This window comes from Micromys minutus (assembly GCF_963924665.1).
Source record: "Micromys minutus genome assembly, chromosome: 24".
Classification (NCBI taxonomy): Eukaryota; Metazoa; Chordata; class Mammalia; order Rodentia; family Muridae; genus Micromys; species Micromys minutus.
The window spans coordinates 29511748-29533903 of NC_137959.1; the positions used below are offsets into that span (position 1 = coordinate 29511748).

The 22156-nt window shown below is 46.6% G+C and overlaps 1 protein-coding gene across 2 annotated transcripts in view; it reads left to right on the forward strand.

The window, feature by feature from the left end:
- Positions 1-5337: 5337 nt before the first annotated feature.
- CDH3 (cadherin 3) overlaps positions 5338-22156 on the forward strand; it is a gene marked incomplete at both ends in the record, with an annotated part of 42476 nt that continues 25657 nt past the window's right edge. For both annotated transcript variants that reach the window (XM_080937299.1, XM_080937300.1), the window contains 2 exons: positions 5338-5385; positions 5607-5724. In XM_080937299.1, the coding sequence (XP_080793425.1) occupies positions 5338-5385; positions 5607-5724 (166 nt within the window). The remainder of the gene's footprint in view (positions 5386-5606; positions 5725-22156) is intronic.

Genomic DNA, 22156 nt, shown 5'->3' on the forward strand with positions numbered 1-22156 from the left:
GAGAGAGCACGCACAATCTTGGGTCCCTGGGCCTTACCTTTAATGCCACTGTCCACTTCCCTGTGTGGGTGTGGGGAAGTCTGGAGCTGTTCAATTCTGACAGGCTTAGCCCCTGTCCCCAAGGAGGGTTTAAAGGTGGGAGGAGGGGGGAGGTAGTAGAGTATAGCAACAGAGACACATTGAGGAAAGCAGAGGCACCAGAGATTTTTACAGCAGTTAAAGGCAAGTGTTTAAATACAAAATGCAATCAAGAAACGCTGAGAAGGGGCTATTTTCTGGAAAGGAAAAAGGAATGGAAGAGTTCCAGCCCCCTGGACCTGGAGGGTGTCCAATAGGCTGTGCGCTGTTGGAAATGGTATTCCAGTTTAGATCTTTGTCTTCCAAAGTGGTCTGGGGAAATATCTCAGTGGTGCAGTGCCTGTCACACACAAAGCCCAGGTTTTATCCCCACACACCCCTGCCCAAGTCTCCAAAGGACTGGTCTTCAAGGTCCACTAATGGGAAATGCTAAGTATATTTAAGATCTGGGACCTGGGACAGGTTCCGTGGTATATTTCTTTAATCTCAACACTTGGGAGGAAGAGAGAGACAGGCAGATCTCTGAGTTTGAGGCTAGACTGATATACAAAGTGAGATCCAGGACAACAAAGACTACAACAGTGAAACCCTTTTTCAAAAAGAGTCAGACATAAACACACACACACACACACACTCACACACAAAATGTAGGGCCTGGTGGTGATCATTGCGAATACACTCTTATGCTTTGTTATTTAATATTTGATTTAATACTGTAAATTTTGATTTTTAAAATTCATTTTATGCATATGAGTATTTTGTCTGCATGTACATTTTGAGCACATCTAGAGAAGCCAGAAGTGGGCCTCAGATTCCCTGGAACTGGAGTTAAGCAGCCATGTGGGTGCCCAGAACACACAGTTAAAATTTTCTCTGCAAAAGCAGTGAGTGTACCTCAACCCCAAACCATCTCTTTGGCCCCAAATGAGTTTTGGCTTTTTATCATTTTAAACTTTATTTTTCTGTGTATGTTTGTTCTCATGTGTGTATGTGCACCACTTGTGTGTTCACATGTGTGTATGTGCACCACTTGTGTTCCTGGTCCCTGAGGAGGCCAAGAGAGGGGGCATCGAATTCTAGAACTGGTTTCAGATGTTGTCAGCTCAGAACTGAACCCGGGTCCTCCTGCAAGAGCTACGGTGCTCTTGACTGCTGAGCCATCTCACCATCCCTTTGACTTTTGTTTCCTGAAGTTATTTAATTTGGGAGCAATCTTACGTATTGTATTTTGATTACATCCCCCTCCATTATTTTTTTGACTCCCTCTTAATCCTACCCACTCCCTTCTTTCTGCCTAGTCCACGGATTTCCCGTGTGTCTGAATTGATGTGGGGCTGTTGGCAAGTGCTTAAGTAGCAACTTACTAAAATGTCCTAGTGGCTACACCACTGAAGAAAAATGTCTCTCCATTCCAGGGCACCAGGGCCCCTTCCTCTTCCATTCTGTTTCCAAGGTTACCAGGAGGTACTGAGTTTTACATTCCTGTATACGTCTACCATGATATGATGCCTATCACAGGCCCAACACTTTGGGGGTCTCTCAGCTGTGGACTGGAACCTCCAAAACTCCAAACAAACCTTTCTCTTTCTAACTTGCATGTCTCTGGTATTTTCTTATTGTGGCAGAAAACTGACTAATAGAGATGTAAAGGCTCTAGAAGCCCAGGGTGGAACCTTAGCAAGCCTTCCACTGTCTGGTGCTAGACTCCGGGTGTTCCCTTGGTGACAGAGTGTACCCCCAGCCACACAGGTCCTCTGAGGTGGAGCGTACAACCACAGTCTCCTCATCACACCATGTCAGGCTTCTGAAACATCCCCAAACAGAAACTCTTGGTCTTTCTTCAGTTCCAAGCTTGTTCCACCCACAATGGGATTCCAATAAGGATTCACATTCCCAACATGACACATCAGTAACTGCTCCCAGGAGGAACTGGTAACTAAGTGGGAGAAGCAGGATCAAGAAGGGCAACAGGTTGAGCACAGTCCTAGTCCCAAAGAGAGCATCAGCCAGATGCACAAGGAACTCTCTGGTGCAATTACACCTTAGGGTTTAGTCTGTTTGGAAGGAAGGATGCTGGGCTATCACCTACGCTAGGTAATCACTGGCTATGGGTGGAAGAGGCAAATTTTGGGCATCTGTTCTGTTTTGTTTTTCCAAGACAAGAGTATGAAATGTGTGTGTGTGTGTGTGTGTGTGTGTGTGTGTGTGTGTGTGTCCCATGCTGACCTTGAACTCACGATCAGGCTATCAGGTAAATTTTAACTGAAACTCAAGACTGAGATTCATTTAGTTAAATGAATGAATTGATGAATGACCAGCTGGGGAGGCTGCACAGAAGGCAGCGTAGTGGTCCAGGTTCGCCGAAGAGCTGAGTGTCGTTTCCTCAGCTCTGCTCCCGGCCCCCCGCCGGAATGCTGAGTGCCCTGGAAGGAGGCGGAAATGAGCCGGCTCCACAGCTCTCCAGCCGAGTGTTTACTTAATTAGGGCCTGTATCCTGAGGCTCGTTTGTGTTTAACTGTCTGCCTAATGATTTCGTCTGGCTCCGGGCGGGCGCTGGGGGAACTTGAGGGATGAGGATAGGTCGAGCTACCCTGTCCACTCTAGGTTAGACCATTGAGCAGCCCGGGCGGGCACCTATAATATACGGCAAGCGTCCCCAGAAGGAGAGCTGGACCACGAAGCTGCCTTGGGCTTTTCCTGCAAGTTGCCACCTCCTAACTTCAGCTGCTAGGACTGCGCGGATCACTGAAGATTCCAGAGATGGCAGATGCCGGCTACCCGCTGCGGTGAAATGGAAGGATTCTGACACTGCTCATTCTCTTAGTTGTGGAACTGGGAACGCTAGCCAGTTAGTTCCCTGGCTGGCAAGGCAGAGAAAGCTAAATGAGCCGCATCCTAGAGCCTGAATACCCACAACACTGGGCCCTACCTCAGTGCCAGCTACTGAGTTCAGCGTTTTTAACACGTTAATCTGCTTAATCCTCAAGTACACATATTCGTTTAATTCTAATTCAGTCGAGGTCTCTGTCTTTCTCTCTCTCCCTTCCTCCCCTCTCCCTCTGTGTTTGTGTATGTGTGTGTGTGTGAGACAGAGAGAGACTGTTCATGAGTATGAGTAGAGGTCACATGCCTGGCCTGAGGACAACCTCTGAAACAGTCCTATCTTTCACCTAGTTTGAGATTGGGTCTCTGTTGTCTGACACTGTGTAAAGCGGGCTAGCTGGGCTGCTGGCTTCCTTCTACCCTCCTTCCATCTCTCCATAGGAGATCCTTACAGATGTTACATGGGATCTGGGGACTTGAACTTGGGTCTTACTGAAGCACATTATCCACTGAGCTGTCTCTTCTAGTCTACCCACCTTTATTTGAAACAAAGGCTCACTATGTAGTGTAAGCTGTCCTTGAACTTGCCTCAACCATCTTGCCTCCTCATCCAGTGCTTAGGTTATGTCTCAGTACGAGATGGGACCCAAGTCTAGATCCCACCCAGTAAAACAAGTAGAGCCAGTGCTTGCCTGATTACATCATAGGTTCCACTGCTCAGCCAGACTTGGGTAGGAAGAACAGGTAGGTTCAGGTTAATACTTGAAGGCAAACCAAACCAAACCCCTATAAATAAACCTTTAAAGCTGGGCTAGATGAAGAATGCAGGAGGGGAAAGAAGAAGCATCATCCTGGGGTTCTCTCCTGAGCAATGGAAGATGGGGAGCACTCAGAGAATGAGGGCACAAAAGAAAAAGATACGTTGGTTCAGAAAGCTCATCTCACCAGGGCTGAGGCTGCAGCTCAGCAGTAGAGCACTTGCCTAACAAGTTCAGGGTCTTGTGTTCAACCTCCAGCATTGCCCAGAGCTGCCTTACAGGAAAAGGGCACATGGAGTGGGGCAGTTGGAGCCCTATGCCTTCCCAGGGACTTGTGTTTCTCCTGTGTACCTCCTGGGTCCAATATAGTCAAAAGAACAACATAGAGGAACACGTTCTAGCTCACCAGGAGAGCTGTCTTCCAAGGGACAAGCACTACACAGCAGCTGTTTAAAGAAGTATATGTGTGTAATATGTAAAGTATCTCAGGGCAATAAAAAGCTACATTTAAAACTGCCATTATTGGGACTAGTGTTATACTTCAGTTGATAGGTTGTCTAGCATACATGAAGTCCAGGGTTCAATTCCCATTAACCACCAGGCATGGGGATGCAAGTCTATAATCTTAGTACTAGGAAGGTAGAAGGTGTATATTGAGTTTAAGACCAGCCTGAGATACCTTACACTTAAAAAAAAAATCGTCATCATTATTAAACTGGTCGTTGTGGGTCATGTCCTTAATCCCAGCAGTTAGGAGACTGAGATGAAAGGTTTTCAATGAATTCAAGGCCAGCCTGAAACTACAACATGAGACCCTCAAAACAAAACAAAACCCCCATAAAAACAAACAGACCAAATAAAAGGGCAAAGGAGATGGCTTAGCAGGTTAAGGCACAATCCTGACGACCGAGTTCAATCCCAGAGCCCATTTAAAGGTGGAAGGAAAGAACCAACTCCACGAGGTCGTCCTTTGACCTCCATGTGTGTGCAGTGTGTTACCGTGGCTTTCAAACCCTGGGGCTTTCTGGACTAGCTTCCTTCCATTTGTTCTGCTGCAAACGGAAGTAACTATTCTCTCAAACGTATTATCAGATCGCGTACCGCAGTCCTTGGAGACCTCGATGCCACTTTTAAAACCCCAGTGCTTCCCCCGGGATAGTGTGGGAGGTGGAGAAAGTGGCAAAGACACGCCCTGCCTCCATCAAAGCTTTGAACACAGCGCCTCCGGCAGCATGAATGGGGAGCCTCTGTTTTTTGTCGGGTTTCAGATGCGTCCCCACTTTTTTTCCGTTGTAGCTGCCAGCAATGGAATATTTGTCTTCCCGTGCTGCAGAGGCTGAGGTGGAGTGGACTGGGGGTTTTGTTTTGTTATATTACTTTCCACTGAAGCCAGAAACTGTGAGCCACGGGGTACCTTTCAGAAGTAGTTCCAGAAGAACAGGGAGGACGGAGGGCACTAGGGAGGACCATTAGGGGCTTCGGGAGCGCCTTCGGCAAGCTGGTCTCGACCCCACCTGCGAGGGGGCGGGGCCTTGTGACGTTCGGCCAATCAGCAGCTACCTGAGCGCACCTGGCCTCCTCCCGCGGGCTCTAGCGATCAGCGTTGCTCAAAGCTACATCCGGAGCTTAGCAGAGCGCCTTGTTAGGGTCAAGGCAGCGTCCTCACTTCCCTTCAGTCATGAAGCTTCTTAGCGGACCTCTGGTCCTCCTGCTCCTCCTGCTCCAGGTACCACAGTTCTTTGCCAATGGTTCTGACCCAGTTTGCTTCCTGGAGGGCGGGTGGGGTTCTCATGCTGAGGGCGTCGGGGGAGTCTCAGGGCTGTGCTCCTTGGGGCCAATCTTTGGGGTTGTCCCGGAGACCCACCGAGGACTCCCAAGGATGGTTGTACAGAACCAAGCACGCTTGTGACTCAGCCTCCTCCTTAACCCTTCTTTCCTCACACTCAGGTTTGCTGGCTATGCAGAGTGGTCTCCCAGCCCTACCCGGAGGGCTTCATCCGGGAGGCTGGAGTGACCTTGGAGGTGGGAGGAACTGACCTGGAGCCGAGCCAAGCGCTGGAGAAAGGTAAGACCCTCCCGGAGCCAGCCTGGATGGAACCACAGTGCGGAAGACCGCACGTGGTTTGCTTTTCTGTGGCCCATCGGAGGGTTGTCTAGACCAGAGTTGGGATGTCTGGAGCCACCTCACAACCCCGGGAGGCGCAGAAAGTGGCTCCCGACCTGGGATGGGGCGAGAGGACTGCGCAGCGGTGCGTCTACTAAGGTCCAGCTCCTCTCTGCCTCCCTGCTGCTGCTGCTGCTGCTTGTCTTGACCTCTTAGTGCCCCCCGGCTGAGCCCCTCACCCAGCCCCGACGTGGAAAACTCTCCCGCCCCGATCACAGCGGAGGAATGCGCAATGCACATTCCTCCCGCAACCCCCGCGCAGGTGTGGGGATGAACCGTGCCCGGAGCAGCCCCCTTCGCCCCTTCTCTGGCCCCCTTTGTGAACCGTGCTTTGTGTCTCCGACAGACAGACCGGGTCTGTTTCTCTTCTCCAGGCTGCCCTCCCCGCCCCCCTTCTTCCCGGGCAGCTGGAATGCACTCTTAACCCTGCCATTCCCGGAGGGCCTGCGCCCCTGCTGCCTGCCTGCGACTGGCCTGGCACACCTGGGCGGAGGGCATCATGCACTGGGACACTAGGTCCCTCACTTCAACCGTCTTGGAACTAGGATGTTAGATCACTTGAGTGGCAGGGGAAGGGAAGGGCAGTTTGTGTCCCAAGCCGAAGCGATCAAAGCACATTTTGATCTTTCTGTTGCGATTTTCTCCACTCAAGTTCAAAAAGTTGAAAGTGGAGGGTCATTTTGGTGCTGAGAACCAGTGTGTCATGAGACTCCGGGCATCTATCAGCTTGGTTGGCGGGCTCTTGACTAGAGAGGACAGTGGGGATTTCTCGGTAGATTAAACCGAAGTCGTTAAACCAGGAGTAACTCGGGATCCTTGAGTAAAATTCCAGAGAACTTGGGAGGGGATCTGTAGTTTCAGCTGACTTCCAGAAAACATTTGCCACCTAGCATTTTTTTAGTGCTTCTCACCGCAGGTTCGCAAGTCCACAGCTTTGAATATGGGGGTGTCCACGCAGAGAGGCAGAATGGCTCTCCCTTGTTTCTCCAAAAGAAAAGTGAGATCCTTGTGTCTGTAGAACTCCAAAACAAAACAAAACAAACAAACAAAAAGAAAAAAAAATCCACTTCTCTCAAATAACTCTGCAGATTGACAAAACAATTAACACCCAGGCTAGGCTAGGTTCCTTAAAGGCTTGGCTGTAGGGAGCCGGAGCCCAGGCATTAAGAGGCCATGCCTCATAAACTTTAAATTCTTGCACATGGGTTTATTACTGGCGGGCTAACAAACTGCAACTGAGCCAACCTGTAAAAATGTTAACTTGGCCAGGGCCCCAAATCCAATTCAGGCTCCCTGAGGAAGCCCTATGGCTGACCAGATCTCTGCCAAATCCACCCCCCTGCCCCCGCCCCCACATCCTCTGCGGAATCAGGAGAGCAGGTATGGCTTTGAGTTGTGGGTGTCTTATCTTCCTTGCTGAAGCAAAAAGTATCAGATTAGCCGGCACTTCACTTGGCTTGAGGTTGCTGATCAGGGTTTTGATTACATGGTTGAGTTGAACTGAGCTTCCGGGTGATATCACAAACTTTAACCCCCCCCCCCCCCCCCAGGAAACTCTGCTCTCTCCAATGTCTGGTTTATGATTGTGAAAATGGTAGGCTTGTGCTAAGAATGTACCTGGTTAATAAAATAGAGAGAGGGCTAATGTGTTTGGCACTTCGTGATTCTCAGTACTTACTCTTGAGCAGGCTTCCCTGGACTTCGGAAGTCACTTTGGTCTTAAGTGAAAGCAAGTTTCCAGCCCCCTTAGTGCTGGTAAGTTGAGACTTGACAAGCTAGATGGTGTGCTTAGAGTCCCAGCTCCTTCAGAGACTGAGACAGGATCTCTTGGCCCAAGGAATTTCAGTTCAACATAGAGACTATAGCAAAATCTTAAAATAAATAAATAACTGAGTTTGGTGTGGTGCTGCATGCCTTTAAATCCTATCAGGAGGCACAGGAAGATGATCTAGGCCAGCCAGGGCAACATAGCGAGACCTTTTATCTAAAAAACAAAACAAGCAAAAAAACACCCAATGACAATGTTTATTATTTGTGGCCAGAGTGCATTCAGTAGTCTGTTTTCTCTTCCCTCTGTGGTTTCTGATAATGAACTCAAGTTTTCAGGCTTGCTCAGCTCACTAGCCCAAGTGTATATGAGAGAGAGTGTGTGTGAGTGTGTATGTATTTGTGAGCTCCTGCATACATGCATGTGCACCACATGTGTGCCTGCAAAAGCCAGAAAAGGGTTTCAGTTCTCTGGTACTGAAGGTATAGAGGTTGTAAGCCTCCTGATAGGAGTGCTGGGAACTGAACCCAGGTCCTCTGCAAGAGCAACTAGTGCTCTTAACCACTGAGCCCTCTCTCCAGCCCAAGAGGTTGTCTCTTTAAATATATGTAAATATACGTAAATGAAGCTGCCGCTATAGCTCAGTGGCGCCTTGGGTTTGATTCTTAGCACTGTAAAACTAAACTTTAAAAACTTAAATAAATGAAACTTCCCCCAACAACCACAAAAATATGCAGGTGTCATTCCCCAGTATTTTTCCTCCTGGTCTTCAAATGCTGCTACATTTCTTCTTTGCTGCTGCACTGTTAACTACCCATTCTTGAAGTATCGGTGTCCCCAGATCTGACAAGGTTGAAAGGCTTATCCTGCAAGTACATACAAACCCCCAAGTTTGGCCAAACAAACAACATTTTCCATATTACAACCCTCTCCCTCCTTGCCCCTGGGTTATGAATATTACAAGCGGCTATGAAGTTGAGCTCAAAGAAATGATCAGGTATAATTAGCACCTTGTTTGTGAGTGTGTGCCTTTCTCTTCAAAGCCCTTCTACAACTCTGAGCTTGCTCTACCCTCTTAACATTCCCTTGAAGCGGGTAAGGTGAATATTAAATACTTTGAGGTCTTAATCTCAGAGGTGGAACTTGAGAAACCCCATAGCCAAACCCTGCCAGAAGTTTTAAAGATGGAGATACAAAGGCTCAGCTTCCTGGCTTTAATTTGTTTAATAGTTCATAAACATCTTTGAGGCTCTGGGATAGAACTTTTACTTCCTGGTGCTTGCTCAGTAAGTCCATTGGAAGAAATCAAGACTCCCTTGTGAAGGTCAGCCCATTTTTTTTTAACCCCTACTCCCAGCCCCCTTTTTAAAGATAGGGTCTTATTATGTAGCCCTGGCTAGCCTAGAACTATGTAGATCAGGCTGGCCTTGGACTCACAAGAGATTTGCCTGCTTCTGCCTCCCATACCCATCTTGTCAAGCCATTTCACAAAAGAAACTCCAGCAGCTATGATTTTTACCACATTCATTATGTAGTGTCCAGCTAGGATTTGACTGTAAATTTTTGACCCCCATGTTGTGTGGAAGGAAGAACTGGAATGCTGGGTCTTGGGTCTCAGAGCCAGCAGTCACGGTCCCCACTCCGGTGAGCTCTTAGTCGTTTGGCTATTTGTTTGAGACATGGTCTTGCTATGCAACCCTGCCTGGCTTAGAATTCACTATTATGTAGACCAGGCTGGCCTTGAACTCGCAGAGATCTGCCCGTCTCTGCCTCCTGAGTGCTATGGAGAAAGGTGAGCACCACCATGCCCAGATAGTCAGATGTTTCCATTGTAAGATTTATCAGAAACATTTCTCCACAGGGAAGCACAACAGTCTATAAGGGTCCTGATTGTAGGGCTTTTGCTGGAGAAGTTAATCTTGAAGGAAGGAGAACAGAACTATTCCTCTATTCTGACCCCTCCCATGGGGGATTCCTGGCCCTTCAAGTATGATCTGAGAGCACAAACAAAAAGTAAGTGGTCGATGGGAACTTGTGAGGTGTGAGTACCTTTTTTTTGTTGTTGTTGTTTTGTTTTGTTTTTGTTTTTGTGAGTACCGTTTTTTTTTTTTAAGAAGTGATAGACCACAGCCAACTTACCTATAACCCAAGTAAGGACACAGAGACTGACTATATTTATTAAAAGCTTTGGGCACTATAGCTGGGCAGATTCTCAGCTATTCTAATCCAACAATGCTGGCCTGGCCTATGTTACCTGTCGATCTCAGTCTTGTCCTGGAACCTGCTGCAAGCAAAACAAAATGAGTAAATGTAGCTTCCAGCAGAAGTCACCCGCCTCTTCATCATGTTCGGCTGAACTTTGCCTCTGCTTCCTATCCTAGGTCCTCTTTTTCAGCCTTGGAGTCCCACCTTAACTCTCCAGCCAACTATTGGCTGTTCAGCTCTTTAACTGGCCAGTCAGAAGGTGATGGAGATATTTACAAAACAGTGAGGCAGGAGAAGCTTAGATACCCAAATCCAGCCCTTAATCAGATCTGTGCCTTCTGGGGGTTCAGAAATCAGCATTTGAATAAGACAAAGACTCGGGCTGGAGAGGTTGCTGCTCTTCCCAAGGTCCTGAGGTCAATTCCCAGAATCCACTTGGTGGTTCACAACTATCTGTAATGGGGATCCGATGTCCTCTTCTGGTGTGTCTGAAGACAGCGACAGTGTACTCATATAGATGAAATAAATCTTAAAAAAAAAAAAAAAAAGACAAAGACAATTTTTTCCCAGTGTGCAAAAAAGATTATCCCCACACTTACCCATCCTCGACATTGGAGCAATTGAGACAAGCAGCTATTGACTGTCACTCTATCAGCCAACTCTTAGGAAGCCTTTGGGTAAGTTTGAAAGCTAATGGCAGCCCTGAGCTCATTAGTGAACTTGGCTGAGCCTGACTTAGTTTCAAAATGGTTGTGTTTAGCTCAGCTTTTGATGTAAAAATCCATCCTTAGTTTAGAGTTGCTTCATTCTCTCAGTCAGTGTGTAATTGATATCTGCGTGTTTTGGGGGCATGTGAACTAAACGAAGTGCCCGCCTTTGGGAAGTTTACAGACTGGCGGGAGCTATATTTTAATCCCTTGCAAAGCAGGTGCTAGTACCTTTCCTTCCATGTAAAATGGAGTCAGGGGCAGTTGGCAGTAAGTCCAGGATGCAGAACCTAGTTGTCTGCCTCCATAGCCCAAGGGGATTGATTCTATAGTGCCCCATAAATCTGCCTCAGAGGAATGAATGGTAGGGAACTGGGGTTTGGAGCCCAGCCAGCTGCCTTCCTCCCTCAGCAGAGGGGAGGCCTGGTTGCCGAAGACTCCTCTGCTCCTATATAACTCCCCATTGTGTTGGGGGAGCCGGGGGAGCTGGTCTCAAACCTCTAGTCACCTCCTAACACTTCGTTCCTAGGTTACCCAGAATGGGTGTTCTCACCTCTGCTGCATCAGCAAGGTATCTTAGGATGGACAGTGACTGACTAATGCCAGAAGCTAAAGGGTTTTAAAGAACATTTGGGGGATGGCGGGATAGGAAGGGAGAGGGCCTCCCCTGCCAAGATCAGTGAGGCTTCCGTCCAGAGACTTGAGTAACGTAATGTGGAGGGCTGGCAAGATGGCAGCATGTTAAGGCCCTTGTCACCTAGCCCAGTGACCTGAATTTGATCCCTGGGACCCACATGGTGAAGGAGATAACCATTCCTGCAGGTTTCCTCTGACCTCCACACACACACCAGGTCAAATGCCTTTCTCTCCTCCCCTGCCATAACTAACTAAATAAATTTGATTTTAAGAAAAGAATTAACTCTGTTGGGATAAGTACCAAAGTAACTAGCTTACTGATGCATCACCAGCTTAAAATGCCCACGTGCTAGCATACAGACTACTGGTGTCACCAATAACTTAGTGACCCTTGCCTCCCAGCATCCTTCTCTCAAGATAACTACTATTCTGGCTTCTGATATTGTAGACAAATTTATCTACATTAGAATTTTACATATGGGGCTGGAGAGATGACTGCTCTTCCAGAGGTCCTAAGTTCAATGCCCAGCAACCACATGGTGGCTCACAACCATCTGTAATGGAATCTGATGCCCTCTTCTGCTGTGTCTGAAGACAGCTATAGTGTACTTATATATAATAAATAAATTTAAAAAATAGCAACAAAAAAAGCCTTTAGAAAAGAATTTTAGATATGAATCATAGTGAGGTGTGCATTACTCTTCCTATGACCCCTGTGACCCCAGTATTTGGGAACTAATGGATCTATAAGACCTTGTCTCAAAAGACAAATGGGCTCAGCAGATAAAGACACTGCCAAACCTGACTTCAGTCCCTGGAACCCACATGGCAGAATGTGAGAACTAACTTGTGTTAAGTTGTCACCTGACTTCTTGAATGTATGTGCATAAGCTATGATGCTCACACGCATATAAACTAAATAAAAATGTAATAAGAGGGCTGGAGAGATGGCTCAGCCTTTAAGAGCACTGACTGCTGTTCCAGAGGTCCTGAGTTCAAATCTCAGCAACCACATGGTGGCTCACATACATCTGATGCCCTCTTCTGGTGTGTATCTGAAGACACCTGCAGTGTACTCATAAAAATAAATAAATCTTTAAAGAATGTAATAAGAAACAAACAGGGACATTCATATAAACTGGAAACAGTGATGCATGGGCTGTCATTCCAGTATAGCAGGCAAAGGCAGGAGGATCTTGAGTTCAAGGCCAGCATGAGCTACATAGTGAAACCTTGTCTTAAAGAAAAAAGATGCACCAGACATTCAAATATGAGCCTATGGGAGCCATTTTCATTCACACCACCACAAAGTATGACAGGCTATGACTTTCTGGGCAGAAATTTTTATCCTGACCAGAGTAGGAGGGCAACAGCTTTCTCCTTTTGCCTCCTGGTCAAATTGAGTTCCCCCCTCACTACAGAAGCAGTGTCTGAGATCTAAAGCCAAGTTGAAATGGTCATTCAGCTCACAGATGCTGCACATGTACTTGGTGAGAGATACTCGGAGGTGAGCAAGATTCATGGCTTCTTGCGAGCTCCCGGAGTTAGAAAAACACACAGGTCAATCACCAAGCAAGCTCAATGGCTAATCCTCAGTTCAGCACCCACCCCAACACCCCACCCCACTTTAGACAGGCTTTCACTAGGTAGTCGAGGCTAGCCTCCGGATCATGAGTCTCTTTACTTAGCCTCTTTAGCGCCGTGGTTACAGGTATGTGCCAGGTACTGTTCTGAGTGCTGGGGATACATTAGTGAATAAATGCACAACAGCCCCAAGCTCCAAAGGCCACTTTGGAAAGTGAAGCGTCAGGCAGAGTTAGTATTGAGGTGGGGTAGGAATGGAGACTTAGAAGGGAATACCATAGGAAGTGATGTCTTAACTAGAGACGGAGAAACAGAGTGCTGGATATGAAAGATGGCAGGTGAACATGTGGGCTCTAGGATTTTAAATACATTCCATATGGCTGGGCCATAGAATGTAAGGCAGGAGCACATTCGAGAGCTGTTTAGGAGCGTCTGAGCCTGAGCAAAGATAGCAAGGTGATGTTAGGGAAAGGCGGGCCAGCTGCCTGGGCACTGTCATAGCCTCATGGAAGTCCTCCTGAGCCAAGATGCTGAGTCCCCATCCCCCACACCCCATCTCCTCCTCCCTGGCCTTCCTCAGACCAGAAGACCTGTTTTGATCCTTACCCCTCCTCACTTCATTGATTTGGGCGGAGGAACTTGGTTAGAAAAGGTTCAAAAGCTGTCACCCGAAATGCCATCTCTTATTTCTGTTACGTTTATATTTTTGTCTTGTATTCGTGTGCGAGGGAAACGCACAAGAGTTAGTTCTCTCCTTCCGAGTGGGATCCAGGGAGCAAACTCAGTTTGTCAGGCGTGGTGGCGAGTGCCACCCCTGGGGCCACTTCTTGAGAGTTTACTGCATTCCAGAACCACACTTCTTACTTGATGTAATAAGCTCCTTTAATCCTCCAAAAGTCCCATGGGTGGGTGGAATTGGCCCCATGTAGCTGGAAAACCTACATTAGTAATTTTGTGACTTGCCCAGTGTCATCTACTAGAAAGTTGTGTCATCCAGTTTTGACCCTCCCTAAGTATACAGTACTAACCGTGAGGGAATCCAAGGGGTTGAGGGAAAGCAATTGCAAAGTCCTCTGGCCCTAGGCAAGCTAGGGGAAGATTGGAAATAGTTAACTTCTGACTCAGGAGCCTTGAATTCCTGTTCCCTCCCCTGGCTTCTGTTAATCACCCGGAACTGGAGTGGTGGGGGTGAACACTTGTATCCAACAGTTCTGGCTTCTCCTTAGGATGGGGGGTGGAGTTCAGATACCAGGTCTGACCCTGCTCAGACTTACATTCTTAGCAGACACTGCTACCGACTATTTATCTTCTGCCTCTCCTCAGCCTTCACCTCCTACCCCTGGCCCTGAATAGTAGAGTTTGAAAGACCCCACCCCCTTCTTGTCTCCTCCATTACCAAATTCCAAACCAGAAGCATCAACATCAGTGGTCTAGAGACTGCCATAGCTTCCCAGGCTGCAGACTGCAGCTACCCTGGTCCTGCTGAGCTGCTCAGAAAGACCTCATCCTTGGAAAGCAAGCCCGGTGAATAACTTTCTTTCTCTTTGACTGGTTCTTTGACTCACCACTTTGGCTTCAATCACTGACTAGACACAGAGGAAAAGGCTCTGAGCCACACAGTCAGTTGGTGGGGCATCGCTTCCCCTCAGGATTTGAATGGAGAACTCTAGGCTGAAGAGATATGATCCCAGGCCTTCCTTTTCCCCCTCCCTTAACCTGAGGATCCCATCTTTGCCCATCAGAGAGTGCTTAAGGGCCAGGCATTGAGGCACATGCCAGCGATCCTAGCACTTGGAAGGCAGAAACAGGAGAATAGGGGGAGCCCGAAAGCTAGGCATGATGATTCTTGCCTATAATTTTAATACTTGACAGTCTGAGGCAGGAAGATTGTGGGGCGAGGCAGCCTGCTCTACATAGCAAGACTTTGTCTCAATAAATACATAAAGAGACTGCCTGAGAGAACTGGAAGTATAGCTAGATCAGTGGGAGAAGACATGATTAGCAAGTAGGATTATGTGTATGGGGCACAGGTACATATTTCTAAAAGGATTCTCTTAACTCTTCAGACAGAGTACTGCTATGTAACCCAGGTTAGCCTGGAACTGGAGACCTTCCTGCCTCCTAGGTGGTAGAATTACATGCATAGTCTTCCAAGCCTGGCTTCCTTTCTCAGATTTGAGGACCATAGCCCCTTTCCTGATCTGTCTTCTGTTGTTATGTATGTGTGCATGTGTGGCATACCAGACACTTGGAGGTCGGAAGACAGCTTGCAGGAGTTGGTTCTCTCCTTCCACCCTGTGGGTCCTGGGCATCCTCCTCAGGCTTTGAGGCAGGCGCCTTTACCTTGGTCATTTTATGGGGAAATAAGACCTCCCATCTAAACTGGACATAACATAGCACAGGATCTAATCCCAGTGCTTGGAAGCCAAGGTAAGACGAGTTAATACCAACCTGGTCTATATAGCAAGAACGTGTGCCCCACTCCCAAATTCCCTTAGACTCGTGTTAAACCGGTCAGAAGGCATAGACATATACTATACACCCAAACACTTAGAGAAAGGGGAACTTTCTGTCTTGATGCTCACCCCAAACTGTGATGGGGGTAAGTTCCTCTAAGTCCCAGCTCCAGACCTGGAGGCTCCAAATGCCTCTCCCACGTCCTAGGGTTCTGAGGAGATAAGGTTCTGCTTAGACAATTGGACAGTTGGAGGGTCTGCTAAAGGTACCGTGCCCCTAGGCACATCCTGGGTATTCTGCGGCTGCTAGCTGAGCCACCTTCACAGGACAAGCCCTGTCTTGCTCCTTCAGGCATGAGGTAAATAGCTGCTTGTGGGATTCCTACACACAAGCCAGAACAAAACACTAGGCCCACACCCTGCCCTCTCCCTATGGAGTCCCTCAGCCCAGTTTCTCTGCTAACTCTCAACATCCCCACCCCTTTTTTTCTTGTTTTTTATGGTCTTTATGCCATTCCAGAATTTTCTAACATTTTCCCCAGCTTGGACTTAGCCCTCTATCCAGTGTTTTATTCCTGCCTTTGGTCTCTCAGCCAGTAATTCTCAAGTTTGGCTGACAATTAAAATGCTCTGGGGAGTCTTTTATCTTTTAATCACCCTGTCCCATACACGTTGTTTTATATCGTTGATACAGGGCTGAGTGGTTGTTTTAAGATTTATTTCATGTATAGTTTATGCATTTGTGTCTGTATGTGGGTATGTACATGAAAGTGGACCCTTGTTGAGCTGGAGTTACAGGCAGTTGGGAGCCATCTGGTACGGGTGCTGGAAGCCAAACTCGGATCTTTTGGGAAGCAGTGTGTGCTCTTAACTGCTACCATCTTTCCAACCCCTGAGGTTTTTAATTAAACCATGTACATATGTGCCTCCTAGGTACAAACATTTTTACAGTAAAATATGTGGCACTTTCTCTGTGACAGGCATGGCTCTAAGAGCTTGGTATGTACTATTAGCTCATTAAACGCTCAGTGTTTAAGGGAGAGGTACCATCACCCTGTGTTACAGGCAAGGTAACTAAAGTCAGGAAAGTAACTCCCCACTTCCCAGGCCACACTGATCTCAGCAGACACAGCGGACTTAGCAGCCTGACTCCCTGTCAGTAGCAGCAAATCATAAATACATACAGGATATTACTTGCTATGGGCAAACAAAGTTAATAGTTTAATATATTCCTATTTTGTAGACCTTTTTAATTAAAAAAAAAAAAAACATTTATTTGTGTATGTGGACAACTTAATGGAGTCAGGGTTTTGAAATCTTTTTGCAACGTGGGCACCAGGGATTGAACTTGGGTCCTCAGTCTTGGCAGCAAGCTCATTTATCGGCTAAGCCATCTTGATGGTCCCATTGCAGATCTTTTACCATACAAAGACATGAGCACACATACAGGAATTTTAAACAACTGGACTGTGTCACACATACATATTACTGTACAGCTTGCTTTGTTAGCTTAGAGAAGCAGGCACCTTTCCAGATTGTGAAACACACACCTATCATGCTTGTAACCACTCTGGAGTCTTCCAGTGGTGGACGGGACATGATTTATTTGAGCCAGCCCTCTGGTTTTATCTTTTACAGATGTGGTGGTGGGAAGGAGTTAGCACCAAAATTGTGAAGTGTTTGGATTTTTAGAAATCTATCAGGAGTCGCCTTATTAGGAAAGACAGCCGGCCGGAAGCCGATGGAATGAACTGTGCATCTTAACCCCTGTCCAGACAAACCGAGCTTTTTATGGCAGACTCTGCTGCAAGCCCAAGATAAGGCGTCTGCACTATTTAAAAATCATTAGTTCTCACAGTAACTTTTTTTTTTTTTAATGGCTCAATGAGTGTTTCGAAAGCATTCAAAATCACCAAAAATCAAGACAGTATGAAGCTGTATGGCAGAGAAGTAATTTGGCAGATGTATTCATTTGGGCATTGTTTCCCAAGACTGCTCAGAGCTTGAAAGTGTGGTTCAAACAGAACAAGAAAGAAAACTCATTCCCCCTCCCTGCACATTTTTTTTTCTTTAGACTTCAATTTCTGTTAGCAGGCCTTTTGCCCAGTAAAAGTTGGTTTCCATTTTTAAAGCAGACATTCACTTCGGGTCTTATTTTTCCCTTGAAAGAGATTTATAAATTCTTTCTTAATCCGAGATAACGCTGTGGCAGACAGTCTTGCGCAGAACATAATCTCGCTGATGTCAAGGGTGCATTCCAGAAGGCCTCAGGTAATCCATAACGCCCAGGATTTCAGATGTGTTTCCGTATGAGCAAATGTGAACTGTGTGTGTGGCTCAGGGCGGCTGGGGCTTTACAGCCCCACAGTCTCTGCAGTCTGGCAACTGTGTGCCTTTCTACATTTTGGTTTTTTTAAAAATATCTAATTATTCTGTGTATGTGAGTATACTGTTCTCTCTTCAGACACAGCAGAAGAGGGCATCGGATCCCATTATAGATGGTTGTGAGCCACCATGTGGTTGCTGGGAATTGAACTCAGGACTTCTGGAAGACTAGTCAGTGCTCTTACCTGCTGAGCCATCTCTCTAGCCCCCTACTTTTTTTTTTTTTAATACAAAAAAAAATAGGATTTGTGGGGTCTATTTCCTTTTTAAGATTTATTTATTTGTTCTGTGTATTGTCTTGCCTGCATGCATATAAGTACACGGAATACTTGCCCAGTGCCCAGGAAAGTCAGATCTGCATCAGATCCCTGGAGACAAGAGTACCACGTGGGTACTAGGATCCGAACCCACATCCTCTGCAAGCCTCTGAGCTCTCGCTCCTACCCCCAATACAAGAAATTTGTGTGTCTTTAAACTTTGCACACAAAGGGGGATTTTGTGGGATCATTTCAAATTTCTATAGTTGAAGTTTGCATAAAATTCATCAGCAGTGTTAGATGTGGGCTTGGGCTGAGGTTCTAGGGTCACTGGACTGGGTTGCCCTTCGGTCAGACTCTTTAACTAATCACTGCAGTTAGTTTCTCACTTACGAAATAAAAATATTAGGGACTGGAGAGATGGTTTAGCAGTTAAGAGCTCTGTTCTTGCAGAAGACCCTGGTTCATCTTCTGATACCCACAGGATGGGGTTCACAACCATTCTTAACTCTAGATCCAGGAGATCCAGTGCCTCTTCTGATCTCCATGGTACCAGACACACATGTGTGCACAGACATGCACACAGGCAAAAACGTTTATACACATAAGATAAATCTAAAAAATCTTTTCACATACGGTTTTTAAATAGAGATTAGCCGGGCAATAAGAAGTAGAGGTGGGAGGGTTCAGAGTCCAGGGCTAGCCTTAGGTACATAAGGAATTTGAATATAGGAGTTATTTACCCTCCTGCTCAAAGAGCTCTCCTGCAGGATGGAATGTTTTGAACTAGGGGGCTGCTGCACAACAGTGTGCCTACATGAGTTTATGTGTACCACATGCATGGAAGTGCAGACACCTTCACAGGATGAGCGCTCAGAAACTGACTCAGTAGAATGTATGGAGGCCAGCAGCAGCAGATGTGTTTGTTCATTTCCAATTTTGTTTGTTTGATTTTATTTTAATTTTAATGTGTTACTGTTGTTAGCTTGGGACTTAGTATGTAGATCAGGCTAACCTTGAACTCACAGAGATCTACCTGTCCCTGCCTCCTTAGTGCTAAGATATAAGATATGCACATCTTTAAAGTGTGGGTGTTTTAAAGACACAGTTATTGACAGTTTTATCAGCTGTGTTTGTGACATTTGCTCTAGACATTAGGGTCATTACTGATGGTTTTATCAGCTGTGTTTGTGACATTTGTTCTGAACATTTGGGTCACTGTGATGACACTAAACATACCTAAAGAACGGACTGTGGAATATAAAAAATGAGAGAACTGCATTTTGTCCCCAGCACGCAGCAGTAGAAGTTCAAGGACATCCTTGGTTATACAGTGAGTTTGAAGCCATCCTGGGATACAACAGCCTCTGACTCAAAAAAAAAAAAAAAAAAAAAAAAAAAAAAAAAAAAAAAGCCATTTTAAAAATGGAACTTTAGAGCTTGCAAGATGTCAATAAAAGTACTCGCTGTGCAAACCTGGCGGCCTCAGTTGAGCCCCCAGGACGCACAGGAAGGTAGAGAGAACTGCTACCACAATGCTGGCTTGCTGTCATACACATCACACAAGAACACACAGCCATAAATCCCCATATTTTAATAACTGTACTTGGACATCCTCTCTAGCAACTTTAACACTTTAGATTTCTATTCTGAATGACTTACCTGCTTGTCTTTGTGTTTTGTTGTGAATACAGGGTTTTTACACCATAGCTCAAGCTGGCCTTGAACCTACCATGTTTCCCCGGCTGGCTTTGAACTTGTGCAGTCCTCCTGTCTTGGTTTTTCCAGTACCAAGATTTCAGGCTTGCACCACCACACCTTTTTTTTTTTTTTTTTTTAAAAAAAAGCAGATCTCTCCGATTCATCTCTCTTTCTTTCCGTCCAAGTCTCACATTAGTCAGTGCCCAGAGCCAAGTTTCTCCTGCCGCACTTTCAGACTATGGTAGCTGGGAAAGGGACTCCAGGCGGAGGGCCTCAGGTTGCATCGGGTTCTCTGTAAATCCTGTAGAAATAAGGGTGATCTACCACCTAACCTCACTCTTTGGAGGTCGTACATCCTGCAGGAGGTTTATTTCTATCCTGTAGGAGTTTATAAAACCACTACCAGGAGGGCATGGCTTCCACTGTAGACCCTTCAAACATCCCAAAAACAGTGTCAGGGTCTCATGCTGGACTTCTGGCTTGTCCACTATAGGAGCTCTGGAGAAAAAGCCCCAGAACCCCAAGTGTGCTAGAGACTAACTTTCGTGAAGCTGGTGAGGGGGTGGACCTCCCAGCATGCCCTGGGGCAGCTGCTGAGTCAAAAGCACGGGGGATCCCAGCGTGCATAGCGGAGGTACATTCCCAGCATGGTTCTCTGCCCTACATCCTCTCCCTGTTAGTCTGCTCGGTTCTAGTCTTGCTCATCACTTTTTCTTTCTCCTCTTGCCTTAGCCTTCGCTGTTAGTACTTAGAAGAATGTGCCACCACAGACAGCCATCTTGGTATCCCTTTGTTTGGAAGATGTCTGATGGTTAGGGAGCCTTCTTGGTTCCAGGGCACGACTTCATCTCTCCTGATCCGTGCCGTGTGAAACTATTAATATTGTATAATTGTTGGATGAATACTATAAATGGCTCTTTGTGACCTTTCCTGCACTTTGTAGAGCACTGGTTTCCCTTGGGGGTTTCTTTTATAGTAGTTGAGACTATAGTGTAGACATTTGAGTGCCTATAAGACTTCCTAATTAAGCATTCATTGAAAGGTTATTGAGTCCTTCTTTTTTCTATTTAAGCAGCAGGCTTGGGGATCCTCAGAGATCCAGTTTTTACCACACCTGGGATGACCTCTGGCAGGATACCTGGATTAAAGGGCTTACTTATGGATTCCTAAGTGATAGAAAAGTGCCAGTTTCTATTGTCACTTGTCCCAGCAGTGTCCATCAGCGCCTGGTCCTCCACCATAGTCTATAGCACTTGGCCTTTAATTAGTCTTTCTCAGTGGGTTGGGTTTTCTTCTATAAGCAGCTTCACTGAGGAAAAAGTCCCAGGATCTTTCCGGTCGTTTCCACACGCTCTTTCCCGAGCTGTCTTATCCTACTCATCCAGAAGTTTATTCACTTTATAAGGTACATCCAGGACAAACTAAAACGAAGACTTTGGCCACACCGTGATCTAGTAAGTTCCCCGACACCAGCAGATAAATTAACCAGGACTGATTACTGGGGGTCTTCAGTCCTCAGAAAAATGAATGGTTTTATTCTGCCAGAACATCTAACAGAACTGGACATTGGAACTATGTAGCACCTTCATGTTGTGTCTGGGATGTTAACCGCCCCCCATCCCTTTCAAGGGTGCTTCCTTGGGGTTGCGATAGAAGGGTCTGAGCATTTCTGACCTAAGGGGAAATGGATATCCATCAGCTTGCATAAATCTGTTTAAGAAACGTACTTTCTTTCCCAGAGGCTGGGCTGCTCTTGCCCAAGTTTTATAGCATCGGTTTTAGGATCTGAGGCCCAGCCCTCACAGAATGACTTTTAAAGAGGAGTTTTGAACCTCTGCCAGGGACTCCAGATTCCATGGATAGATAGTGTCTCCAATCTATCTAGGGCAGAAACACGGGACCCCTACCTTTTTTATGGTGCTTGTCATGTTACTTTCTATAGGAATGATTCTAGCTGAAAGCCGTCCGTTCCCCTGGGTCCAGCAGGCACTTCTTCCTTCTTCAGAGGACTCAGGCTCAAGTTCTTTTTTCTCCGTGGGGAAAACAGGCTACAGCCGTCAAGTGCCTGAGGCCTGGGGCGGGAGTGGAAGTCAGAACTGTGTTAAGGCCTTTGTTTCCTTGCTTTAAAGTTTGAACTGTTGCATCATGTGCTCCCTGGTTCTCATCAACTCTCCTCAGAAAGATAGTCTCACAAGCCCATTCATGCCCCGTGAGTTAGCTAAGAAACATGGCCTTGCAACCCCGCCACAGCCAGAAATAGGCATCTTTCATTGAGGAAGGTGAGGCCAAGTCAGGGTGAGTGATGGGGAGAGCTGGGATCAGCTTTGCCTTGAGACCGTGGCACCAAGCCACTGGTTCCAGGAAGCATCCGCCAGGAAACTGTAGTGATCTGCCCCAGGGCTTAACCTGTCAGCAGTTTCTCTGTGATGCCTAACTTGGAAAGTGACTCATGTTCTCACAGATGCCATCAAGTTTCCCTAGAAAGGCCAGTGTGTATGTGAAATGTCCAGCCTCTGCCTCCCCAGTGAGCCACAGAGACCCCAACAAACAGTTTTCTTCTGTGTTCTTGGGCACTGGGCTTCTACTTCTCTGTACTTCATTAAGGTAAATCACAGTCGCAGGTTAACCCCCTTG